The 24,169-nt window shown below is 35.1% G+C and overlaps 1 protein-coding gene across 5 annotated transcripts in view; it reads left to right on the top strand.

Annotated features, from left to right (window-relative positions):
- The window catches only part of LOC112052505 (arfGAP with SH3 domain, ANK repeat and PH domain-containing protein), a 91,627-nt gene extending 67,907 nt beyond the window's left edge, over positions 1 to 23,720 (top strand). Inside the window, exons 8-17 of one of the 5 annotated variants that reach the window (XM_052884266.1) lie at positions 3,214 to 3,436; positions 4,177 to 4,357; positions 5,266 to 5,547; positions 6,223 to 6,342; positions 6,813 to 7,008; positions 7,983 to 8,123; positions 8,994 to 9,115; positions 13,530 to 13,580; positions 15,733 to 15,927; positions 16,688 to 23,720. In XM_052884266.1, coding sequence (XP_052740226.1) covers positions 3,214 to 3,436; positions 4,177 to 4,357; positions 5,266 to 5,547; positions 6,223 to 6,342; positions 6,813 to 7,008; positions 7,983 to 8,123; positions 8,994 to 9,115; positions 13,530 to 13,580; positions 15,733 to 15,927; positions 16,688 to 16,888 — 1,712 coding nt within the window. In that variant the 3' untranslated portion in view covers positions 16,889 to 23,720. The remainder of the gene's footprint in view (positions 1 to 3,213; positions 3,437 to 4,176; positions 4,358 to 5,265; positions 5,548 to 6,222; positions 6,343 to 6,812; positions 7,009 to 7,982; positions 8,124 to 8,993; positions 9,116 to 13,529; positions 13,581 to 15,732; positions 15,928 to 16,687) is intronic. The other 4 variants (XM_052884268.1, XM_052884275.1, XM_052884270.1 and 1 more) reach the window with 4 other exon arrangements.
- The last annotated feature ends 449 nt before the right edge of the window (positions 23,721 to 24,169 follow it).

A 24,169-nucleotide genomic window follows, 5' to 3' on the forward strand; every position in this document is an offset into this window, starting at 1 on the left:
TCTTATATATTATTAATGAAAAAAAATTTAACATAAACATAATATTTACAAAATCACCTATTTCACTAAAAATCGTAATCGACTAAGCATTCCCGCTCGCACCTATAGTGGACTTTCGATGTGTCTGGCAAGATGTAAAAACCACGAAAACTGTCCGGCTATTGAGGTAACATCTTTTTATAAGTCCCCAAGTAACATATATAAAATTTAGCTTTTATACTATAACGAAAGTATAATTATAATTTATTAAAGTTTAGGGGTGTCTGGCAGGGGGTAGCAACTGTCATAAGTGTCCGGCAATGGATGACGAGATTTTTAAAGTTATCCCGAAGGAAATATTAAAAAATTGAGCTTTATACTTTAACGAATTTCAAGTACTATTTTATACACCTTTACTGCCTGTTACCTGCCCAGGTAACCACAACCCAAACTTTATAGTCGCTGGTCGTTCTTACCTGTATAGGAGACATCTACAGAGAAACTTTCAACTTTTATAAAATAACGAAGGTCTGGCTGTCGTGGGCTCTTGCTCTATACAAAAAATAACACAGGATAATAATCTAATGAAAAATAAACTCTTGGCTTAACAATTCATACTTTTATAATTATCAAAGTAAATAAAGTATTAAAAGTACATGTTTCAAATTTTCTTTAACGTCTCGTTATTTCGAACATTAAACAATATATCTTAATTAAGTTTGTTAATTAAGAAAGTTTATGAGCTTACATGGATGAGCAGTTATTTATTACTTTTTCACTCGTACTTCAAATTTTATGAAGCATTACCTGTTTTTAAATATCAGAATAAATAAATATAGTAAAGATGTCCGAAATTGGGCCCATTTTTCAAAACGATACAGAAATGAAAAATGTAGTAAAAATCTTGTATATTATACCAAATTACTCCATAAGAATCTTGGTCGAAATAATATTCGCCAATAGGGAAAACAAGCTGATTTCATTATTTTCACACCGATCGTTGCGATTTATGTACTTATCCTTTTTGATGCGTATTTTACTGATTGTCAGTTGTCTTTGTCAACGCGGACTGTCAGTGTCACAGTCAATCAATGAATGAGATGTCATTGTGAATTTTGTATAACAAACTGACAGTTTTCCTAGGGATCTAACATTACATAACGTCGTATTTTGACGAAATGTGCCAAATCTTATTTAAACTGTCGCCTGTCAGTAAGACACACAATGCAATGAATTTTATGTCAAAGGGATACGAATTATTCACCAGTAACAAGTATTTTAACGTTTAGGTTAGGCAAATATTAATTTCTCTGAAAATTGGCCTCGTGAGTTCTCTTTAATTGTCCTTATTTATGGCCAATTTTCAGCTCTGTATCATTCGTATAATTTGAGCCCGAATATGTATGGATACTGGGTTTCTCTTTTCATTCATTATATAGAGCAAGTTTAAGGTAGGTAGTTGTAATTCGGAAATCTATACTAATATTACAAAAAATAAAGTAAAACTTGTGAAGTGGTGAAAATTATTTTTAACCCCAGACGCAAAAAGAGGGGTGTTATAAGTTTGACGTGTCTGTCTGATGTCTGTGGCATAGCTCCCGAACGGATAAAGCAATTTCAATTTGGTTATTTTTGTATGAAAGGTGACTTACGGGCGTGTATTCTTTGATATGTTTTATGAAAATCGGTTGAACTGTTAAAAATTCTGGGGGTTGAAAGTGGGTAAGAATAACCGAATGTCTGCAAATTTACTCGAGTGGAGTCTCAAATGAAAGTGCACTGAAAGAGAATATTGATGACTTGATCGAGAGTGTAAATAATAATTTTATGACCTAATTGAATTTTGAATTTTATGTCATTACCAGTATCAAACCATTATTTGTAAGTATAGGCTATATTTCATTCCTGTGGGAGTACCCATTACCAACAGGGACGGGAATTCCCTATAAGTGGCAAACAAACTTGGTAGCGTAAAAATCGTACCTAAAATAGTATCAACTGTACCTATAGCACATAGAGGTACGTAGACTTCTATCCACTGTAGAATGATGTATGTGCATATAGAATACGCCGCGTACAAATTGATTGAACTGTTGCACAAAAACAATTTACCTACTTAATGTTTTCGTTACGGTCGGTTACCGCACTCTAATGTAGGTGATAGCCTCTCTTTTAATGCATTTTCTTAATCGGCACAGCGATTGTTTTGCTGGTAATTGGTTTATCGTGTTAATTGACGATGAAGGCTCATTGTCTTTTCCACTGCGCTATCATTATTAAATGGTCGTTGCGTAATTCTATTGTTTGAATGGCGCACAGTTTTTGTTTTCATTATTCAATATTGCTTGCTTACAACAGGCTGTTTTTTTTTTATCTAACTGGCGCTTTTGTTACTAAACATAATATTATGGTATTGTTGCTGGTTCATATAAACTTCATGCTTGTTCAATTGGACGTCCGAAACTCTTCTGAAAATTTAGTCACCTCCTCGCCGCTGTTCGATCTTCGAATGATAACCCAATACTTCTTAAAACTACAGCTTTACAATAACGTTGCCAGAAACAAACACCATAGCGTGAGTTGTTGTTGTGTTTTACAAAGAACAACGTCCCCGAAGAATGGGGCACTCCAAGCTTTTACCATACGATCCAGATGATATCATAAGTACAGATATGGGCCTCTTCTCTTGGACTTAATTCTCTGCACAGCATGTTCGCCGGCGAAGACCTTTGTCATGTAAAATTCTTCATGCTTAACATAAATAAATTAATGAGTTACCCGACTTTGGACGCAGTAGGGTAAAACACTATAGTACGGACTAGCATTATATACTAAATTACTGAAAACTTTAATGTTTATCATTAAATAATGACATTATCATCATTATCAGCTTAAAGACGTCCACTGCTGGATATAGGCCTCATGCATGGACTTCCAAAAACATCGAAGTCGAGCCGCCAGCATCTCTGCGGCTCCCTACAACCCGCTTTATATCCTCGGTCCACCTAGTGGGGGGGTCGACCAATACTGCGCTTTCCGGTGCGGGGTCGCCATTCTAGCACCTTGGGACCCCAACGTCCATCGGCTCTTCGAACTATGTGGCCGGCCCATTGCCACTTCAGCTTCGCGACACGCTGAGCTCTGTCAGTGACTTTGGTTCGTCTGCGGATATTAAATTGAGGTTAATTTTTACACTGTTCATAATAACTGATAATAGTTTTATGTTATTTACAGATCCCACCTGGTTGTCAACAAACTTCGGTGTCATAGTGTGCATAGAATGTTCCGGAAGTCACAGAGAGCTAGGAGTACACATATCGAGGATACAGTCACTGACGCTGGACCGGCTGAGCACGTCACAGCTGCTGATCGCGAGGAACATGGGCAACCAGATGTTCAACGAGGTCATGGAGAACACGTTGGACGAGAGGGACAAGTTGACACCTGAAAGTACCATGTAAGTAGGTTTTCCTCCATTCAGTAATCTATACTAATATTATAAAGCTGAAGAGTTTGTTTCTTTGTTTGATTGAACACGCTTATCTCAGGAACTACTGGTCTGATTTGAAAAATTCTTTCAGTGTTAGATAGCCCATTTATCGAGGAATTTATATTTTCCCCGTATTCCTTCAGGAACAGGAATTACGTGTATTTTTGTGGGTAATCTCTGGTTATACTGAACCGATTTTGAAAATTATTTTACCAGTTAAAAGCCACGTTGTTTGTGAGTGTCCACAGTCAGAATAGTCTGTACCATGGGGGTGTAACCCGTGCTACAGACTGTTCAGTTAAATCGTCCGTGTGTAGTGTCCGTCAGTTTAACTGTACAGATATTTTAAATGATTTTGATTGAATTTTCTATTAGATAAAACTGTACAGTTAAATCTGCGCAGTTAAAACAGAAAGACTGTAGCACCTATAACTGATGATAATTTTTTACTGAACATTTTTTAGAAGTCTGCTAAACCGCTAACCCATATTAGAGTAGCGTGATGGGTCTAACCTCCATATCTATCCCAAAGGGGCGTGGATCCTCCTAACAAGTTAGCCCGCTTCCATCTTAGATTGCATCATCACTTACCATCAGGTGAGATTGTAGTCAAGGGCTAACTTGTTGAATAACGTGTAAGGTTCACACAGGAGAAGTGTATAAAATCCGTGAGGCTTTACACACATTAAGTTGTACATTTGTTACAGGGAGGAGCGGTTAAGGTTCATACGCGAGAAGTACGTGTACAGGGCGTGGGCCGCCGCCACGTGCCAGGACGCGGCGGAGCGCCTCTCGGAGGTGGAGCACGCCGTCAACAATGGTCATCTGCAGAACTTGCTGCAGGCGTACGCGGAGGGCGCAGACTTGGGCTCCGTGCTGCCCAGCTCGGTGAGGAATCCATACTAATACTAGCGCAACCCAGATTTGCCACACTGCTGAGCTCGAGTCTCCTCTCAGAATGAGAGGGGTTAGGCCAGTAGTCCACCACGCTGGACCATTGCGAAATGGCCAAGTCTGTATCAACTAAAGCCGTTTCTGAAAGAACCACGGGAAATAACTGTCTTTAAATCCTAAAAGTTCATGATTTAATCGGCTTTAGTTAATGCATCACGGTGTTGGCACCACCTTCAAAGTGATCAGAAGGTAGCACATACGATGTTATTTTTCGCTTTTTAGTTTATTTTTGTGATATTGAAGTCGGTTAAATTTTTTTTTTTTAAAGCTTTTTTTCTGTTTTTAGTGTGTCCTTTCATTTAATTTTCATAAAAATCGATTAAGTAATTTTGTGTTAAAATGAAAATAACGAAATTGCCGGTACTGTGGCGCTTTTGTTAGTTAACGAAAGCGCACAAAATCACAAAATTACTTAACCGATTTTCATTTAAATTAAAAGGGACTAATCTGGAATGAATATAATCTTTCAAACAAATAAAGATTTTTTAAAATTGGTTAAGAAATTACGAATTTATGCGGTAACAAACAGCGGTAACATCCGCGAAAAGTCACACAACACAACGCGCAATTGCACGTTGTAGGGTCAACATCTCCTGAGGATGCTCCGGTTTCGGGGTGAAACGTACGTAGAGAGTATTTTGTCGGACCTGGGTGACGTTGTCGCATGGGTTCGTCGACTTTTCGCGGATGATAGCAAAATAAATAAATCATGATATAATCATGATGAACTTCCGCAAAGTAACGCCTGCCTCTATCCAATATTTAAAAGAGGTAACATTTTTTGAAGTCGGTTAAAAATGTGTTTCTTTTGCTCATAATCATACGATTTTCTTAAATTACAGGATTGTGGTGAAACAGCCCTCCATCTCGCGATATCGCGGGAGTTAGGGGACGGTTCGTGTCTGCACATAGTCGATTTTCTAGTCCAAAATGGCGGTTCCCAACTGCTGGACAAAGCCACGTTCTCCGGGATGACAGCTCTACACTTGTGCGCGGCGATCGACCGCTCCGAGCCTATGAAACTGCTGCTGAAAGCGGGCGCAGATTCTACGATAAAAGACACCAATGGACGGACAGCGTTGCATATCGCCAGGCATTTGGGACACCACGCTTGCCAAGAGTTGGTAAGTCTACACTGTACACTAATGTTATAAAGAGGAAAAATCTTTTTCAGCAATGGAAAGTAGGCTATTTTTTGTAATCGGATTTCGATGACATTCGCCTTAAAATATGTAATCTGAAAGAAATTTATTCAAATCTAAAAATTAACCCTAATATGACAGCATGCCAGTCTGTAACCCTTAAAAAGAAAGGGTGTACAGCTATATACAGCATATACCGTGCACTACATAAATCATTGCTTTATTAAAAAGTTTGCTACAACGTTTTATGACATTTTTAATTTATCTTTAATTTGTACCCAACGTGGACACGCAAAAATCGTTGACCATACAGCCCGAGTTTTATGACATTTTTTGAAAACTTTGTTAATGGTTGTTTGTTGGTTTTCTTGTTTATTAATCTTGTTTGATAACAGAAAAAATTAAGCCAATTATTTGACCAGAACCTTGTATAAACATCATATTATCATCACCATATATTTTTATACGAGACTATACATGGGTTCCCGGGGCCGACGTTCTATTGACCGGTGGGTATTCCACTTGCAACAATGCAACGTTTTTGCTGTGCTGACATTCCTTTAGTTTAAGCACTAAACCACGTTACTATATTCAAAGGCATACATACCGTCTTTCGAAAATAAATTATCCATACAATAAAATCTTGTTGATTTTCAGCTGGAAAGTGTAGATAAACGCGAGAAGAGTATTTTCGAAAACATCAACATAGACTGGAACTTGTCGCACGACGACGGCTCCACAGACTTCTCTGACGACGACACGGTTATCGACGAAAGGGTGAATATTCATCTATTTTGTAAACGAATGCTATAAAAACTTTATTCGTAGGTACTTAAGGTTTATATTTGCTTGTCATTATGTCGTAGATATAAGATCGAGTTTTGATTTAAAGAAACAAATACTTACATGGCTATTACTAAGCAATCCCAAGTTTTTGCGAACATTGTTTTCATTTAAAGCGTCGATCGTTGGTTTTGTTTATGTACGTGGCTTTGCTTTGGACTGCTCTTGGTCAGTTTGCTTGTCAATACGAAATACTCCGATGTTTCAGTTGTTAAGTGTGATTTAATGACCTTGGCTAACATTCTGGACAGCTAATTGACTTTTGTTTTTCTTACGAGTACATATTCTTATCAATTTTTTTTAGTACCATCGCGATCAAAGTTTTTCAATATTTTCAATTTCGCCGCTATTGGTCGACGATACATAACTTTACTTTACTCAATGTAAAGTCTTATTTCTTACAGCAAAACGGTAGCGTGACGCCAGAGAAGAAATGTCCGAGATCGAGACCGCCATCATACGCGGGTACGTGCGGTGGAGGGGGTGGTGGTAGTGGTGGTGGTGGGGATTCCCCTGTGCTTCGCTCCAGGTCCTCCACGTGTGACTCGCTGCACCACGCGCCGCCCACGCCGACCACGCTGCCGAGGAAACCCAACGTCTGTGAGTATGACTCTTATTGTGATGAAGACAAGGTTTAGAATGGCACGCCGACGAGGTTACCGGTAAAATTTAGCGTCTGTGAGTATGGCTCTTATTTTTATGAGCACAAGGCTTAGAGTGGCACGATGTGCAGGTTACCGGTGAAATTCAACGTCTGTAAGTATGCTGGTTTTGAAAATTGATCCTTATTATAGTAAACATAAGGTTCAGTATTGGTCGACGATCCCTCCTCCACGTCATCTTATTGTTATGAAAAAAAAAGTTTAGAATACCACACCAACCGTGATGTCGTGCACCCAACGTCTGTAAGTATGACTCTTATTTTTATGTAGACAAGACTTAGAATGGCACGCCGACGGGATTACCGAAAAAATTCAACATCTGTGAGTATGCTTGTTTGAAAATTGATCCTTATTAGAGTAAACATAAGGTTCAGTATTGGTGTATAATGGCTTTTATTGTTACGAGAACAAGGTTTTAATGCCACACCGACCACGCTGCTGAGGAAACCCTATGTCTGTGAGTATGACTCTTATTGCTAAGATGACAAGGTTTACAATCCCATGCCAATAAATATTTATATATATATATTTTTTTTTTAATTACATTACAAGTCTATGAAGCTTGCACTATGAGGCACCTACGCCTACCTACCTACTTGCATGCTCTGCGAAATGTTACTCGGTTTTTAAGCGATGCTTGTCCATTTACCATCAAAGTGTCTGATGAAATTTCAATGTTTTCAGGCTGTGACGATCGCGTAAACGTCAACGCGAATTTCCAAGTAATCGAATCAGCGCAATCTAGTGGCACTCCTGCACAACTGTTTCAATTCCTTAGAAATTCGTGTTTATGTTTACGCGATCGTCACTCTCTCACTAGGCACTAAGGTGATCCATGCCACTATGTGCTTAGTACGTCGTAATTTCAAAAGAAAATCGTGTTATAAAAATGGCTACTAAAATGAAAAACAGTTTCTTGTATAATTCTAGATAACATCGGCAGTTTGAAGAAACGTGCCGCGCCCCTCCCCCCCGCAGTAGCGTTGTCGCACCCCCCGCCGCATCCGCGGTCGACGCCTTCGCCTTCAGCGGACAGCACGAGATCCATTCATGGTGAGTACAGTATACACCATGAAGGTTTCTTCATCTCGCCAATATACATTATATACCCAATGTATATTATCCATTAGTGTTATTATAATAAAAAATAAAGTACATTCAAGGAGTTACAAACTTTCAAAAATCGATTATTTTAAAACATCCTGTATTTTCAAACACCTACCTATTCGCTGCGATGCAGCTATGCGCCTCGTCGGTCCCACAGTTCGGTCGGTCGGTCGAAACATTAAACAGCATGTTTAAATTATTCCAAGAATTAAAATTATTTTTCGCTAGCATGTGAATTAGCTTGAGCGTAATTTTTATTATTATTAAGGGGTTTCTTGTATTGGACTAAATGTCGGGGCGGCTTACAGACAGTGAAACAAGCACGGTGTATAGTATTTACTATTTGATACATTTTTAAAGGTTCAGCGGCGACTTGCTGTCACCAAAGCTATAGTAAAGCCCTCCCTTATGATAAATTAACTTATTATTTAATTAATTGACTTATACTAAAAGGACGCACAATAATTTTGAAAATGTCACTTGAAAACTTGCCAATTTTGCTTTGGCAGTTTTAGAATTATTGGTAAAGAAAATTATACCTAAAGGCCTTTAAATATAGTCCAATATTCAATAAAATCCCAAATTCAGAGCAAATTCAACTTTAAGGATTGATTTTAAGGTTGAATTTGCAAATGCGACTACTTGAATTGAGTGCCAAGAAGTTGTGTTTGGCACTCATTCAGTGGGGACGTTTTTTGGTCGCTGATTGTGCATCCACTTTTTAATAGGAGATTGATGGTTACACATCAAAAACTGTTGATGACCCCTGAGTTGATCGCGATTTGATTTTTGTGTTCAGTTGCTCGTTGTGTTCAGGCGGCGTAAGCGGGGCGGCAGGTGTGGGGAAGCACAGGCCGCAGCAGCCGCCGCCGACGCCGCCGCCCGCGACGCTGCACAACGGCGCGCACAGAGACGAGCCCACGCCGCCGCCTAGGAAAGTAAGATAAATTCCTATCTCTTTTATACTTATCTTTCACAGGTTTGCGACACCTGAACATATGAAAATGCTAAATTGCAAACTATAATGTATCCTTCTCTCAATAGGCTAGTTATCACTTATTTGAATGAATGAATGAATGAAATATACTTTATTGTACACCAAAAATAATAATAACAGGCAAGAAATTAACTTAAAAACTAATGTACAATTGGCGGCCTTATCGCTAATGAGCGATCTCTTCCAGACAACCAATCGAAAAAAGAGAAAATAAATACAAGGAATAATGCATAATGACGGGTGTACACATAAAAAGAGAAGTAGAAGATATATTACACTTAGATAATAATATATAAAATCAAAATCAATATATTTATATATATATATGAACACATACAAATATACATACATACCTACCAACAATTACATATATTCCTACATAAATAAGGATACTTACAAATAAATATATATATATATATATATAACATAAGCATACATACGAAAATTTTATTTAAATAATTTAGATGTAAAAAGTAAGAAACAAGACAACATCAACAATTATTTAAACATGAACAAATAAATAAAATCATTTAAACGAAAATAAATACGGAATGATAAAAAGGTCAAGGAGGAAAGAAGTGCATATTTACCAGTTGTTTGAAAGAAGCTAGAGATTGCGCACGCCGAGCCTCGAGAGGTAAGGAATTCCAGAGGCGAGCAGCTTTTACAGAGAATGATTTAGAATAATAGGAGGTATTATGGGAAGGAATTTTTAGAATGAAATTATCCTCAGATCGAAGTGAGCGACAATGAGAATCACTGAGAAAGTTAAATCGCTCCTTTAGATATGGGGGAGTAGCAGGGTTAAAAAGGACGTTATATAAAATAAAAAGAATGTGAGTATTCCTGCGAAGGCGAATTGAAGGCCACTTGAGTTTATCGCGAAATTCGGAAATATGATCATATTTGCGAAGTCCAAATATGAATCTTATACAAATGTTCTGAATGCGCTCAAGCTTATCAAGCAGTTCCTCACTCAAATTAAGATAACACGTGTCAGCATAATCGAGAATTGGTAGTAGGAGTGATTGTGCAAGCGCAATTTTAGTAGATACTGGAAGGAAATTTCTTAATCTTCGAAGTGACCCTATAGATGCAAACACCTTCCTACTGACCTCACTTACCTGGGGTGCCCAAGTAAAATACTTATCGAAAGTAACACCGAGGTTTTTAACCGTGTCACTAAATGGCACATGCGTTCCATCAAAAACTACACTAGGAATAGAAGCCCAATCAATGCGTGCTACCAAATTATGACTACCTATAACTATAACTTGAGTTTTGGAAGGATTCACTTTCAGACCGTATGAATTGCTCCATTGTACTATCGAATCTAAATCCTTATTTATAACATTTATTGCATTAGGCAAATCAGACAGTTTGGCCTGAACGTATATTTGGAGATCATCCGCATACAGGTGGTAGAGAGAAGAAAGCTGAAGAGTGATAGAACTAATGAAAATTGAAAAAAGGAGAGGAGACAACACGCCACCTTGTGGAACACCGGCAGAAATCGTGCACCAGTTAGATACAGAGTCATTGACTCGCACACACTGCCGGCGACCAAACAAGTAACTACGAAACCAGTCAATCACTTCAGGAGATATGTTGAGAGAACCTAGTTTAGCCAATAGAAGATCAAAATCAACATTATTAAATGCATTACTAAAATCAAGTAAGGCCAACACCGTAACACATTGATTATCCATACCAAGGCGAATATCTTCAGTAATTTTGATTAATGCAGTAGTCGTACTATGACCAGTCCGGAAACCCGATTGAAATGGGTTCGAAAGATTTTGTCTAGTTAGGAAAAGGCTTAATTGACGGTGAACTATTCGCTCAAACACTTTTGAAAGAAACGGAAGGATGGAAATGGGTCTATATTCAGAGAAACTGGAAGGATTTATTTTCTTAGGAATAGGAGTAACTTGAGCATTTTTCCAAGACGAAGGAAAGCTCCCGGAAAGAATAGAGAAATTAAATAAGGATTTGATTATCGGGGCTAAGATGTTGATGATAGGAACGATCATCTTACGACTAATGCAGTCAGTACCAACGGCATTGGAATTGACCTCGCTAATACTTCTCACAACATCACTATCTGTGATATGACAGAAAATGAAAGAAGGATCGTCAAAAGTGGGTAAAGCTATTAAATTATTTATAGTGTTTAGTTTTGTGACGTCATCAATAGCGCAAGAAGAAGAAAAATGATTATTAAGCTGATCTAAATCAAGTTTACAGGAATCATTATTCTGACGTGCTTTCCCAACTCCAAGTGACTTGAGAAATTTCCACACTCTACCGGAATCTTCTTCTTCGAGTATGGACTTATGGATATGGCGTCGTTGCATATCTCTACATAACCTGTTGCATCGATTCCGAATAGTGTGATACTTGTTCTTATTAACATCACAGTTGTTACTTTTATATTTAGCTTTTGCAGAATTCTTTTTATTTTGCAAAGCTTTAAGCTCCTGAGTAAGCCAGGGGGCAGGAAGGTGCTTAAGCCGAACTGGGCGAATCGGAGCATGCACATCGTATAGTTGCGTTAGGAGAGTGTTGAAACTATTAACTCTATCATCAATACAGGCTCCGGTAAGAACACTTGTCCAATTTATCCCTGCTGCATCATCCTTTAAGCTATCGATGTCCATATTACTAAAATTACGTTGCAGAAGAATTCTCGGTTTAGCTTTTGGGGGACGCATTTTATAGGACACATAGATCAAATCATGGTATGAAAAAGCATCTGCGGAACACTTAAATACTTATAATTTATTTAAAGGGTCTTAAATAATTGTTCATTATCGTTCTACTAAATTGTCATAATTTTTGACAATACGAACCAAAACGCCGTCGGCCATGATGGTCTATATTTTACCTGATGACGTCACGTTAACACTTAACCAAACGGAGTGTTTGACTAAATTATTAGTTAATAATTAATTTGACGTTTATGCCTTTAGTGATATCAAGTAACATCGTGGCGTCACAAAATGGACGACAGCGTTTATGATGTTTGGAAAAATTTAATAAATACATGATTTTTGAATAAAGTTTTCTATGAAATCCTTAACTTTTGTTATTTGATATCAATATATTTCGGACCCTTCAAGAGTTACGTAATATTTTACTGTTATTTCAGTTTAAGAATATAGGCAGTTGTGAAGATTCCGTGTTATTTAAAAATTTTGTATATTATTTAATTTATATATACTATGCACAAAAATTAAGGGAGCAGAAAAAAAATCCAAATTTTTGGGGGATTTCAACAGGCTGTAACTTATACAAAAATGGTCGTACAGCAAAAAAAAAAAAAAAAACAAATTGTAGCTCTAAGTGTTTAGTTTTTGGATCTGAGTTTGAAAATTTTTTTTGAAAATATTATTCGAGTAATCATAAGAAAACCACGGAGAAAAAAATTTTCGAAATTTTTTTGGTTTTTTTTTTAATCTACGGACGTGGAAAATTTTTTTTTGACTCAACCTCCATATGGACCGGATAGCTTGTTTATTCAGATTTAATTTCGTTTTTTTTAAATCTCGATACGAGCATTTCTCGCTGAGATATCGATGTTTGAATGGAAAAAGATCATTTTGTCTTTGATTACCAATATCTCAGCAACCAATGATCGCACAGAAATTTCGAGGTTGGTTTTAAAAACTTGAATAAATTCTCTACAAGGATTGGCAATTGAATTTTGAAAAAAAAAATTTTTTTTCAATCATTACATGAATTTGAAAAAGTATCCAAAGAGGGCTTTTTGTCGTTTTTTGGAAAATCAAGCGCCCAATCAAAAATATTGCGGAAACCACTGACGTTAAGTGTGCCTTTTACTGTTCAATATACCCACAAAAACCCTACAAAGTTTCAATTCAATTCAGCCAACCGTTTTTTTTTCCCACTTGATCGAATTTTTGAAAAAATTAAAGGAGCAAGAATTTCGCTCTGAAAATGACATATTTTTTCTCAAAAATTTTCGTTTTTTTTTTCTTTTTCTTAAATTTTTCAAGTCACTAATACAGAATTGAGAGAAAAATGAAAAAAAAAATTTAATTTTGCATAGTATATATTAGGTTTAAAATGTCTTTCGTACATTTCAATATCTAACAACTCTTGGCTTACATATGTCTTGTAGATTTCCACAATTATTAAAATATATTTCCAATTCTATTTCTAGTGGTAAGGTGTTTGTGTTTAATTAACCTTTAAATAATAATAAGTGTTCATTCAACTTACCAATGTTAAAAGGTAAAAAGTGTTTAATACTATATTATGTTTGTTTAAATAACCCAAATTGGCGGAATAACATGGAAAAATATGTACAGGGTGTATTTGTTTTGCTTCAGAAGAAAAATAGATTGCAACTGGAAAACGCTGTGAAGGGAAAACTGAAAAGGGTAACAACCGAAAGAGCTTTAGTGTAATACCGCTTACCCTTGTATTTCGTCCTATACCACGATTTGTTTTTTAATGTAAATTATCATTAACTATTGTCCCGAGAATAACCCATAGCCCAGTCCATCCATGGAACATTTTTACAATTGATTACTTTCAAGTTAATTTTCCATGAGTAGCTTCATCTTGATGAGACGCTCAATTTACGAAAAGTTCTTGATTCTGGTAGCTAACTGGGTTACCCAGTAATGAAAATTTCTAAGCGTCGGAAGGAGATAAAGTACCACGCAATCTGTAGGACATTGTGGCTGTTAAGTTGTAAAACTATTAATTAAGCAATATTAAAAAAAACGTCTGGTTGGTAACTACTTTTGGTAATTTCCCCTCCTCCCAACTTGTATCAATAACGAGGTTATTAAAAGTTGTTACTAACTGTTTTTTTTACTGTTGCTTAATTAATAGTTATACAACTTAACGGCCTAAATCTCCTACAAATTGCGTGGTACATTATCTCGTTCAACACTCAGAAATTTTCGTAAATAAAAAGTTGAACGTCTCATCAAGATGAAGCTATTCCCGGAAAATTAACTTGACATTAATCAATTGTAAAAAAATCTAAAAAAATATTATCAAATTCTCTAGGCAATGGTGTGTCAGTAACCCTGTTGGCATTCATATATTCCAACGAGATAATATGATCCGTTTTTTGTAATACTTCTCTCATTATATAAATGCATGTGTCTTTTCTCTAAAAGCTTTCCTCAGCTTTGTATTTGAAATAAACAAAAGAATTTAGAATTTGTTAGATAGTATACAGTGTAAGTTTTAGATTTACTGTAAATATTATTTGATTTGTAATGTAAATTAAAAAATACTGAACTCCCTTCAATTGATTTCAGACATCGCACATCTTTAACATTTTGATTTCATACTAACACACTGGAATTGTGTGATTTTGCATGATATTAAATAAATATAATTAACTGTCCATAGAATTTAAAAAAAACATAAAAATATATTTTAGATTTTTTATGGTACTTACATTTTTTTTTGTAATGCTGTGCAACTTAGATCAATACTTTTTTAGCAATAATAAAAATTCCAAATTTATTACAAAACAAAAAAGACAATATGAACTTAAAGTGCAATTTTATATTTGTTGTTTTTTGCAATAGATTTTCCCTTATACCTCCTGTTTCTTTATATTTTAAGTCAAACATAATATCAGCAATATTGCTTATACGGACATCATTGTTGGATTTTATTCACCTTTATTTCACTGTTCATCATTATAATATTTTATATATTTGCCTATTTTTAATATATACCTAATTGATTCAGTGCATACACTAGAAAGCTTACGAAGTTCCTGAAATAACTTCGCAAGTGGTGCTTCGATATAGAAACCTATCCCTGCGGTATCTAGAGTTTAGTTTTCTAGTTTTTGTACAGGTTGACTAGTATACGTACACAAATTTAAACAATAACTATTGATTTGTTTTGCGGACTAAAATTTATAACTATTTCTATCTAAATTATTTTTACCTGGCACAACACATTAATACATTAGAATTATGTATTGTCATTTATCTCTGAAAGAACGCAAAATTTCTTTTTCTGTCATTTTCACGTGTACAATGTGTAAATGTGTTGCCAGCTGAAAATAATTTTTTTAACTAATGGTTTGGTTGATATTCAGTTAACGATCAAAAATAGTTTTACAGATAAAATAGACAGATATGAGCGGGTAATAAAAGTTGATGTTTAAATCTTTAGTGCGATACGCGGTAACCTCACTCCATTGGTTATTACTATTACAAAATAATCACATCTGGTCAACTTGTACATTAAAATAGACATATAAAGTCCATCCTATAACAGAATAAAGAAATTAAATTTTACACTAATAAAATTTTACCGATATGCCATACCTACTATTGTACATAATATATACACAAAAAAATTTCTCGATATTACGTGATATGCCAAAGATAACTGATATTGCATACTTCTGAATTACTTACAACTCTTTATTCTGAGTGCTATTCATAATTATCGATAATCATCATTTCATTATCGACTAAGCTCATCACTAGTGGTGTTATTTTGTATTAAGAATGAATGTCCAATATTAAATGTAGTTTTACTTTACAGGAGTGTTCTAGTCAAGATTCGTCGTTAGAGTTGTGCGACATGTCGGACGGGTTGGACGACAGTCGGCTGCAAGCGACGATGTCGTGCGACAGCTCGCGGTCGCGGGAACGATCGAGACGATCCGACAGTCGCTCGCTCGACGTGTCGGATACTTCGAGTGTGCACTCGCGATCGCCTTCCACTTCTATTACTATGGTACGTACAGTGTACACGCACTCTAATTATGACCTGACAACGTCTTATAATTCGATGGAGCATGGCTGCACACTCGAAAAAAGATGACGTCATGCGTCGTTCCCTCGCTCTAGGGTTGCCAACTTTTTTTTACAAGATATAAACTATATTCTGGGTATGTAGATTATTAAATAGTATTTTAGAAAAACGAATATTTTCTAAATAAAAATGCAACCATTTTTTTTATACTAGCGACCTCCCGCGACCTCGCCCACGTGAAATTTATTATATTTCGGACCCTCAGTCGTTACTATACGAAATTAATATAGTTTATATTAAATTTGATATGAGTCAACTACCTTATTCTTAGACATCATCGTAACTCGTTTTGAAGGTTATCTTAAAATTATCTTTTTTTTTTTTTTTTTATTTTTTTTTTAATCGTTGCAAGTTAGCCCTTGACTACAATCTCACCTGATGGTAAGTGATGATGCAATCTAAGATGGAAGCGGGCTAACTTGTTAGGAGGAGGATGAAAATCACACCCCTTTCAGTTTCTACACGGCATCGTACCGGAACGCTAAATCGCTTGGCGGTACGTCTTTGCCGGTAGGGTGGTAACTAGCCACGGCCGAAGCCTCCCACCAGCCAGACCTGGACAAATTACGAAAATCTAAATCTGCCCAGCCGGGGATCGAACCCAGGACCTCCGTCTGTAAATCCGCCGCGCTTACCACTGCGCCACGGAGGCCGTCAAATCAAATCTTATTGTTATATTCAGATGGGTGCCGCCATGCGACGGTGTAGAGCTCTATACGACTGTTCAGCTGACAACGAAGACGAGCTATCGTTCCGCGAAGGTGAGGTTATAGTAGTCATCAACGAGCGTACGGAGGACGACAACTGGATGGAGGGCCAGGTAGAGGGCACCGGCCGACGAGGCATGTTCCCCGTCTCTTTCGTGCATATGCTCCCCGACTAGTGTTAGAGAGGCACAGAATGATCGAGCTGACGTCAACTGCCAAACATCACGATCCTGAGCCGCTTGCATTCAGCGAATCCCTGCGACTCGCTTGATGTCGTCAGTCCACCTGGTGGAGGGTCGACCAACACTGCGCTTTGTAGTGTAGGGTCGCCATTCCAGCACCTTGGGACCCCAACGTCCATCAGCTCTTCGAACTATGTGTCCCATTGCCACTTCAGCTTCGCGACTCGCTGAGCTATTGCAGACTTTGAGTCTTCTGCGGATCTCCTCATATCTGAACATGTGAACACAGCTTGTTGCAGGGATGGCGAACCTTTAATGATGAAAGTGCCATTTTGTTTTATAACAAAAATTGTAATTTTTGCCATAGAAAAGAATTCATTTTCATACATAGGTATGTCACCGTAAAATTGTATACACCGTTATATTGTGAAATTGACGGAAAATTGTGAACTGCACCAATTGCTTAAAATTAAAATTTTCAGTTCACGATGATTTGTTATTTATTAAAAGTTAATGTCTTATCCTAATCTGAAAGTCAGAAATCAATCAAAATACATGTTCAAATAAAAAAAAATTACCTTATTGTAACAGTACACAATTTTCTATCATTTTATATACTTGTAAATGTTTAGAGTCTTGCGGTGACATACATACCTAATGAATTTTATTATTTACTTTCATGACGTCAAATTCAAATGAATGGCCAATTTGTCATTCATCAAGTATATACGAGTAGATTCATTGATGCGTAGGTTTACCATCCCTGACTTATTGAAGAGTAATATAATGGATCGTTCATAAACACGAGTGTTTGATCTTTGCGGCAATGCGGTTTTGCTTTTGTGACATGTAATTGTAAATAAGTTTGTTTTGTCACATAAGATCATTAATTGTTTACCGCTAAGTCAGTTTATGGAGATCGCACATTATACCAGAGCCCAACTCGCCGCAATTCCGCATGCGTTAAAGTAAACTCGTTATACAGTACTAAAAAGGTGAATAAAAGTAGGTAGCACAAGTACAACGCAACGTTTCGAATAAAACTGCACTTTGTTTATTTGGTACAAAAATTTAAACTCTATAGCGTGAGATCGTTTTAAAATTCATCGTTTGAAAATTTCAACCTATATTTCTTATTAAGGAAATTTTGAGTTTTTGAAATTATTATAACATCTTGCTTTATATGTTTATAGAAATTTTAAGCCAATTGCATACTAGGAGTCGCAATCTTTTTCGAATTTAAAATTCTTCTTTGAAATTCGACATTAATGTGCAATTAGCGTAATGCGAATTCTTTTCTGTAACTAAAATAACACATCTTATAAATCATTCTATTGTACGATAACTGATAAAACATCATTATATTAGACATTAGTACGCTTCTATTTCAAGTACATTGTGAAAACCCCATGAATGTTATTCGTGACGCCATAACAAATAGAAATACAAAAGTTCTAATAACTTCTTTTTGATTCATAGACCACCAAACGAGTTAGTCGTTTAGCTTTTAAAAAAGATGTGTAATATATGATTCCTTTATTGTTTCCTAAATACATAGTAATAGTATATATGATACCAAGGGTTGGTATTAATATCTAATTTGTGAATGCCATTTTAGAATCAGTTATACTAGATTGATAAAAAATAGGTACGTTACTATGAGTGACTTTGATGGAGTTTATTTATAGACTCATCAAAGACATGGATAAAGAAGTCCATTTTATAGCAAGCAGAATTAAATTGTTATTTAGTTGCTATAAAAGGATTTTAAATGTGATATTCCTTAGTGTAACACTCTGGGTAAAGATCTCACAAAACATGCCTAAATATTCGTTGAATTAAAAACTGAACTGCTAAGGGAAATATCAGGCCTAAAAGCTTCAGCGTTCATTTGAAGAGCTCCAGAGCTTATTTACTCTAGCGTTTTATATTCATTATATGAATATATACACGTCTGTTTTAATGTGCACATTGATTGGTTGTTGAAGTATAAGGTAAGGCATGAGTCGGTTCTCTGGTTGATCAGAGGTAAGGCTGATCGCATATTAAAATATCCCGTATTTGCCACAAAAATACCTAAATTTTCGTTTATTTTACGTATTTCTTTATTACCACTTAGAAAAATGATTGGGACCTAATTCTTAATGGTAATGATACGCAAATATGCTATAAAAAAAATCTGCTATTTTCGAATTATATGCATGATATAAATATATATTATTCCAGTCGCCGTGGAAATTCTATGCCCCTTTATTACACTCTTCGCTATTTTTTGAGTTTACTTAAATGTTTGAAAAGAATCGTGTTCGAAATTCCTCTAGAAATTAATTGCTAATAAATTATTCGGTGAGCCGTGCCAGCCCAGTGGATGTAACCTCTGCCTCCGATTCCGAAGGGTGTGGGTTCCAATCCGGTCCGGGGTATGCTCCTCCTACTTTTCAGTTGTGTGCATTTTAAGAAATTAAATATCACGTGTCTCAAACGGTGAAGGAAAACATCGTGAGGAAACCTGCATATTGAGAATTTTCTGAAGTCTCTGCGTGTGTGAAGTTTGCTAATTCGCATTGTGCCAGCGTGCTAACCCCTCTCATTCTAAGAAGAGACTCGAGCTCAGCAGTGACCCGAATAGGGGTTGATAACGAAATTATTTGGTATGTGAAGTTACATAATATTTCAGACTAGCTGACGCCGCGCGGTTTTACCCGCGTGGTTCCCGTTCCTGTAAGAAAACGGGGATAATATATAGCTTACAGCCTTCCTCGATAAATGGGCTATCTAACAATGAAAGAATTTTTCAAATCGGACCAGTAGTTCCTGAGATTAGCGCGTTCAATCAATCAAACAAACAAACAAACAAACAAACAAACTCTTCAGCTTTATATATTAGTATAGATATGCGGCACGTACGGATTAGATATGCGACCAGCTTTATACATCGTTGTGATATTAATTATTGTCTGCACAAAATCATTGTTTTTATACAAGAATTTTAATACTGCATACATTTTTAAACGTGTGACATTTTTTGGATCATCTATTTACACAGTGATAATGGAGTGAATTCGGTTGTACACAAATCTGTAAAGGGAAAATCGTTATAAAACGTTTTTAATGCAAACATATAAAGTGTAGTCTTTTTTTATTATCACGTATAATCATTTAATAAGGCAAGGCGTCCCAGTTGATTATAAAATTCGTGCTTTTCCATCTATAATGCTATAGTATTGTGTTCACAGAGAGATATTTAGCGACCAATTCGAGAATTACTGCTAGCGCTATCTATGGTTCTGTCCATAAAAAAAAATATAAAAATTAAATCCAATACAATATGTAATTTGACAAAGATTTTTGAGATTTGTCTACAACCGAAATAATGCACATAAACAGTTTAAAAGATGTTTTAAAGTATCTTAGTAAATAATTTGATGAATTTTCAATGGCGCACACTAGTAAATAGATGTATACGTTTATTGCTTTAGTGTTATTACGAAATTGAAACACCAATGTTGAAAACTTATGCCACTAAATACTATCCGTCCTGATGCGGAATTTTACTTGAATTTATATGCCGGAATCACATTTACAACAGTCTTTTCGATGTGACTTCATTCGTTTTCATTACTGCAATCTAAACTTCAGTAACTTAATAGCTGTGGGCAAGAGACGTCATAGATTGGTTATAGATGTTTGCTGTGGTAACAGTTTTGCTTAAGTTATAGTTATATTATAACAGAAGAAACGTGTTTGTGTGTGTAGGTATATTAAATGTTGGTACATCAGCATAAACGAAACGTAAAATGATTTAGTGATGCAGCAAGAGACGAATGAGATTGAAACCTGTTGGGTGATTCCGCTATTTTATACTCGTCGATGTAATATTCGCCTAAAACAAGTTTTATTGGAATTTGAACTTTATTTCTATGGAATGCTAAACATAAAATGTCACAAACTACAAAGTTGCCATGGAAATGAGCGATGTCACATCGCTGTAACTTTACAGAATGCAGGGTTGTTTATCAAATTACCGTCCCTTAGCAACCACTCACAGAAATAATAATAATAATAATCATTTTAGGTTTCTGTTTTGCTGACGCTCCTTCAACTTCAAAGCGCCTGTTCGACGCCTGTATACCTTACATCCAAAGCAAAATTGTCATTATGAGTATACCTACAACATTTCTTGTTCAAAAAAGGGGGAGGTTTTTAATACCAGCTAACGGTTTACGACCTACGTGGGTTTACCTTGCATTTAGAAGGATGTTGCCATGTGACCGGCCTTTAAGTACTCGTAATTAATTATTGTAATCATTTCATTGATTTTAAACGATTCATTTGTCTAAAACGTGTACAAAAAGAATAAGTATTATTTGAATTTTAAAGCTAAGTTACACAAAGACTTTTGTACGAAAAACTAAAAAAAAACAGTTACTTATATTGAAGAAAACCTCCCTGTGTAACTCCTTTCAAAAAAGTACATAGCAAGAAACTGCTCAACTAAAAAAAAAAGGAATAGTTGTAAAAAGTATCTGTCTGTTTAGACATAAATGTGATTCAATATGAATGTTGTAGGAGGTTTGTTGTTACGTCTAACGACTTCGTAATAGTGTTGGCGGAAAATCGATTATTATCGATTGCTTACGAAAGCTTTTAAATAACTCGTTAACATCGTCAATCATCGATAACATCTATAGAATTTAACACTGTCATCATGACTGCAGAATTTGGTGAAAAATTAAGTTAAACGGTTGACTCTCGCTTATAGTGAAATCAATATCTACTTAGTGATTAGCAGTTAATAATACTGATTGATATGGGATTTGAAGCTAAAACCAACCAGAGAAACATTCTATCACTATAGGCACCACATAAAATAGACATCTAAAAAATATTCCCGTTTTTATACTTTTCTCAAATGTTGTTGATGATGATGATGATGATGATGATGATGATGATGATGATGATGATGATGATGATGATGATGATGATGATGATGATGATGAATGATAGTTAAGTAATCGATTTTTCTACAACACTTTAGTACTTGTATTGTACAGCTCAGATAGTGATTTGCCAAAAATTAAAAATATATGTGATCTTGTAGTTGGATAAATATTTTTCAACGACAAACTTATTGGACCAGTGATCGTTTGTTGTGTAGTTGTTCTTGTAGTTATGTCCTAGATTGTTGCCTAGAGATTATGCTTTGTGTATGGATACTACACGCTTCGCAATTTGCTTAGTTATTTTACAAGACGATTCGTAATATAAATGTTATATTCTGAAGAAAAAAAGTCCTAAAACCATGGCAAAAATGCTTTTTTATTTGTCAATGAGGAAAGCCAACAAGCCAATCATCTCTCGACACCTGTGCATGTTTTTTCCAAAGATCTTGGCGTTATTGCTCTACATTTTCTCAGTACGTTTTACTGTTTCCCTTTCCTCTAATGTACTGGACCATTTGAGCGTATTATTATCTAATATTAACTGGAAATCATCAATTTATCAAAGAAGTTATCAGATTTGAGAACCTTTTTGCGTAATATTGCTCAAGTCAGTCAGGATATTCAGTCAACCAAGATCGATAACATATATAATGAACTTCTCAAAAATGACAAGGCTTATGAGATTAATTTATCTTACTATGGATGGGTACTTTATGAATATAGAATTCCTCTAATTTAAATGGTGTTTTTAGATCGTCATGATTATTATTTATTTTTAAATCATTTCAACAGTTTTAACGGAATTGTTTGCGTAGTCTGTAGTATCCATCAGGGCGTGTATTTTGAATCTTGTTATAAATGTAAAATTTTATCAATTTCACAACTAAGTACATAACTTTTTCGACGCATAAGCGATCTACGAATGCTATTTTATTCTTCGCAAAATGCTGATATATTATAATATATATGTAATTAAAGATGATAAATTGATAATGTGATGTGATCCAAGTTTCTATGTACACATTCCCTTGTAATTATTTAGTTTTGTGTGTATATTAAGTTCAATAATCCTATTATATTCATAGATTAAGTGATACATTACATTGTAAAGTTACCTTCATTAACGCGCGTTGCCATAACTTAGTATTAAAAAAGTATTTACGCGAATTATTATTATAATTACAGTATTGTTTGATTACGTATACACTGCTCAAGCTTTCATCAATTTTAAACCTTTTAAATGATACCTAATCATAATTTATCACCCCTTTTAACTCCCATTTGTACCTAAAAGTAAAATTACGTTTGAATACCAATTTTAATTTAAAATATAAATTTTTAAAGAATTTGTACATATATATTCCTTAAAAGCTTTACGTTTAGCTTTTATCCTAATTTATTTTATTAGATATACCCTTGTTTTAAATTAAGAAAAGCCTGTCTTTTTTTGTCTCGATGTATTATTTAAATGTATCTACGAATATATTGTGTATACTGTATAATTTATTTAACAATATGTTTAATAAAATATTGTGATGCCATTAAAGCCTGACTGTTAGAGTGCTTGTTGATTGCTTTCCCTGAAACTAAATTTATTTCAGCAGAAATATAAACTGTTAATTATTATATTTGCATGATCAATGAATACAGCGATATAATATTATATTTTATGAAATATTATTTAGTTTCAGGGAAGGCATACCACAATGTATGTCAGTATGTTACTTATAAAAGAAGTTATGTAACCAAATGATGCTATAGTGCGTAAGATGTTTTATTCTGTAATGTAGTATATGGAGTTGTAGTTGAAATAGTTTTTTCTATTGTGTATTATCTAAATGAAAATCTGTATGAATTTATCAATACATCATTTCGATGTCATATTTTTGCCATTTTATTTAAATCCATTTTTATTTACGCATTAAAATATGAAAAAGTAGCGAATCTAATATGAGTTTGACCTATAATAACAAGTTTAATAAGGGTCTACTAATGACTAATACTCGGACAAACTATAAACTGAAATCCTCATTAATCCTAGATCGCCTAAAAACATGGATGACATGCAGGGTTGCCACCTTTAGGGAAAAAAAATTGGGAAATCAAAATCAAATCAAAAATTTTATTTTGTTTTTATTTATCCCCTTATTGCATGAATTATGATGGAAATAAAATGATTTTTTGATGAAAATATATTTTATGTACCTTCAACAATAATTAGTCAAAATTAGAAAAAATATATGTATAATAATATACTAAAAGTAGAAGGCGGTGCCAAAAAAACAATAAACTTTGAGCATATTTGGCATAGCACTTAAACCGATCATTAGAA

This window comes from Bicyclus anynana, chromosome 1 (assembly GCF_947172395.1).
Source record: "Bicyclus anynana chromosome 1, ilBicAnyn1.1, whole genome shotgun sequence".
Lineage (NCBI taxonomy): Eukaryota > Metazoa > Arthropoda > Insecta > Lepidoptera > Nymphalidae > Bicyclus > Bicyclus anynana.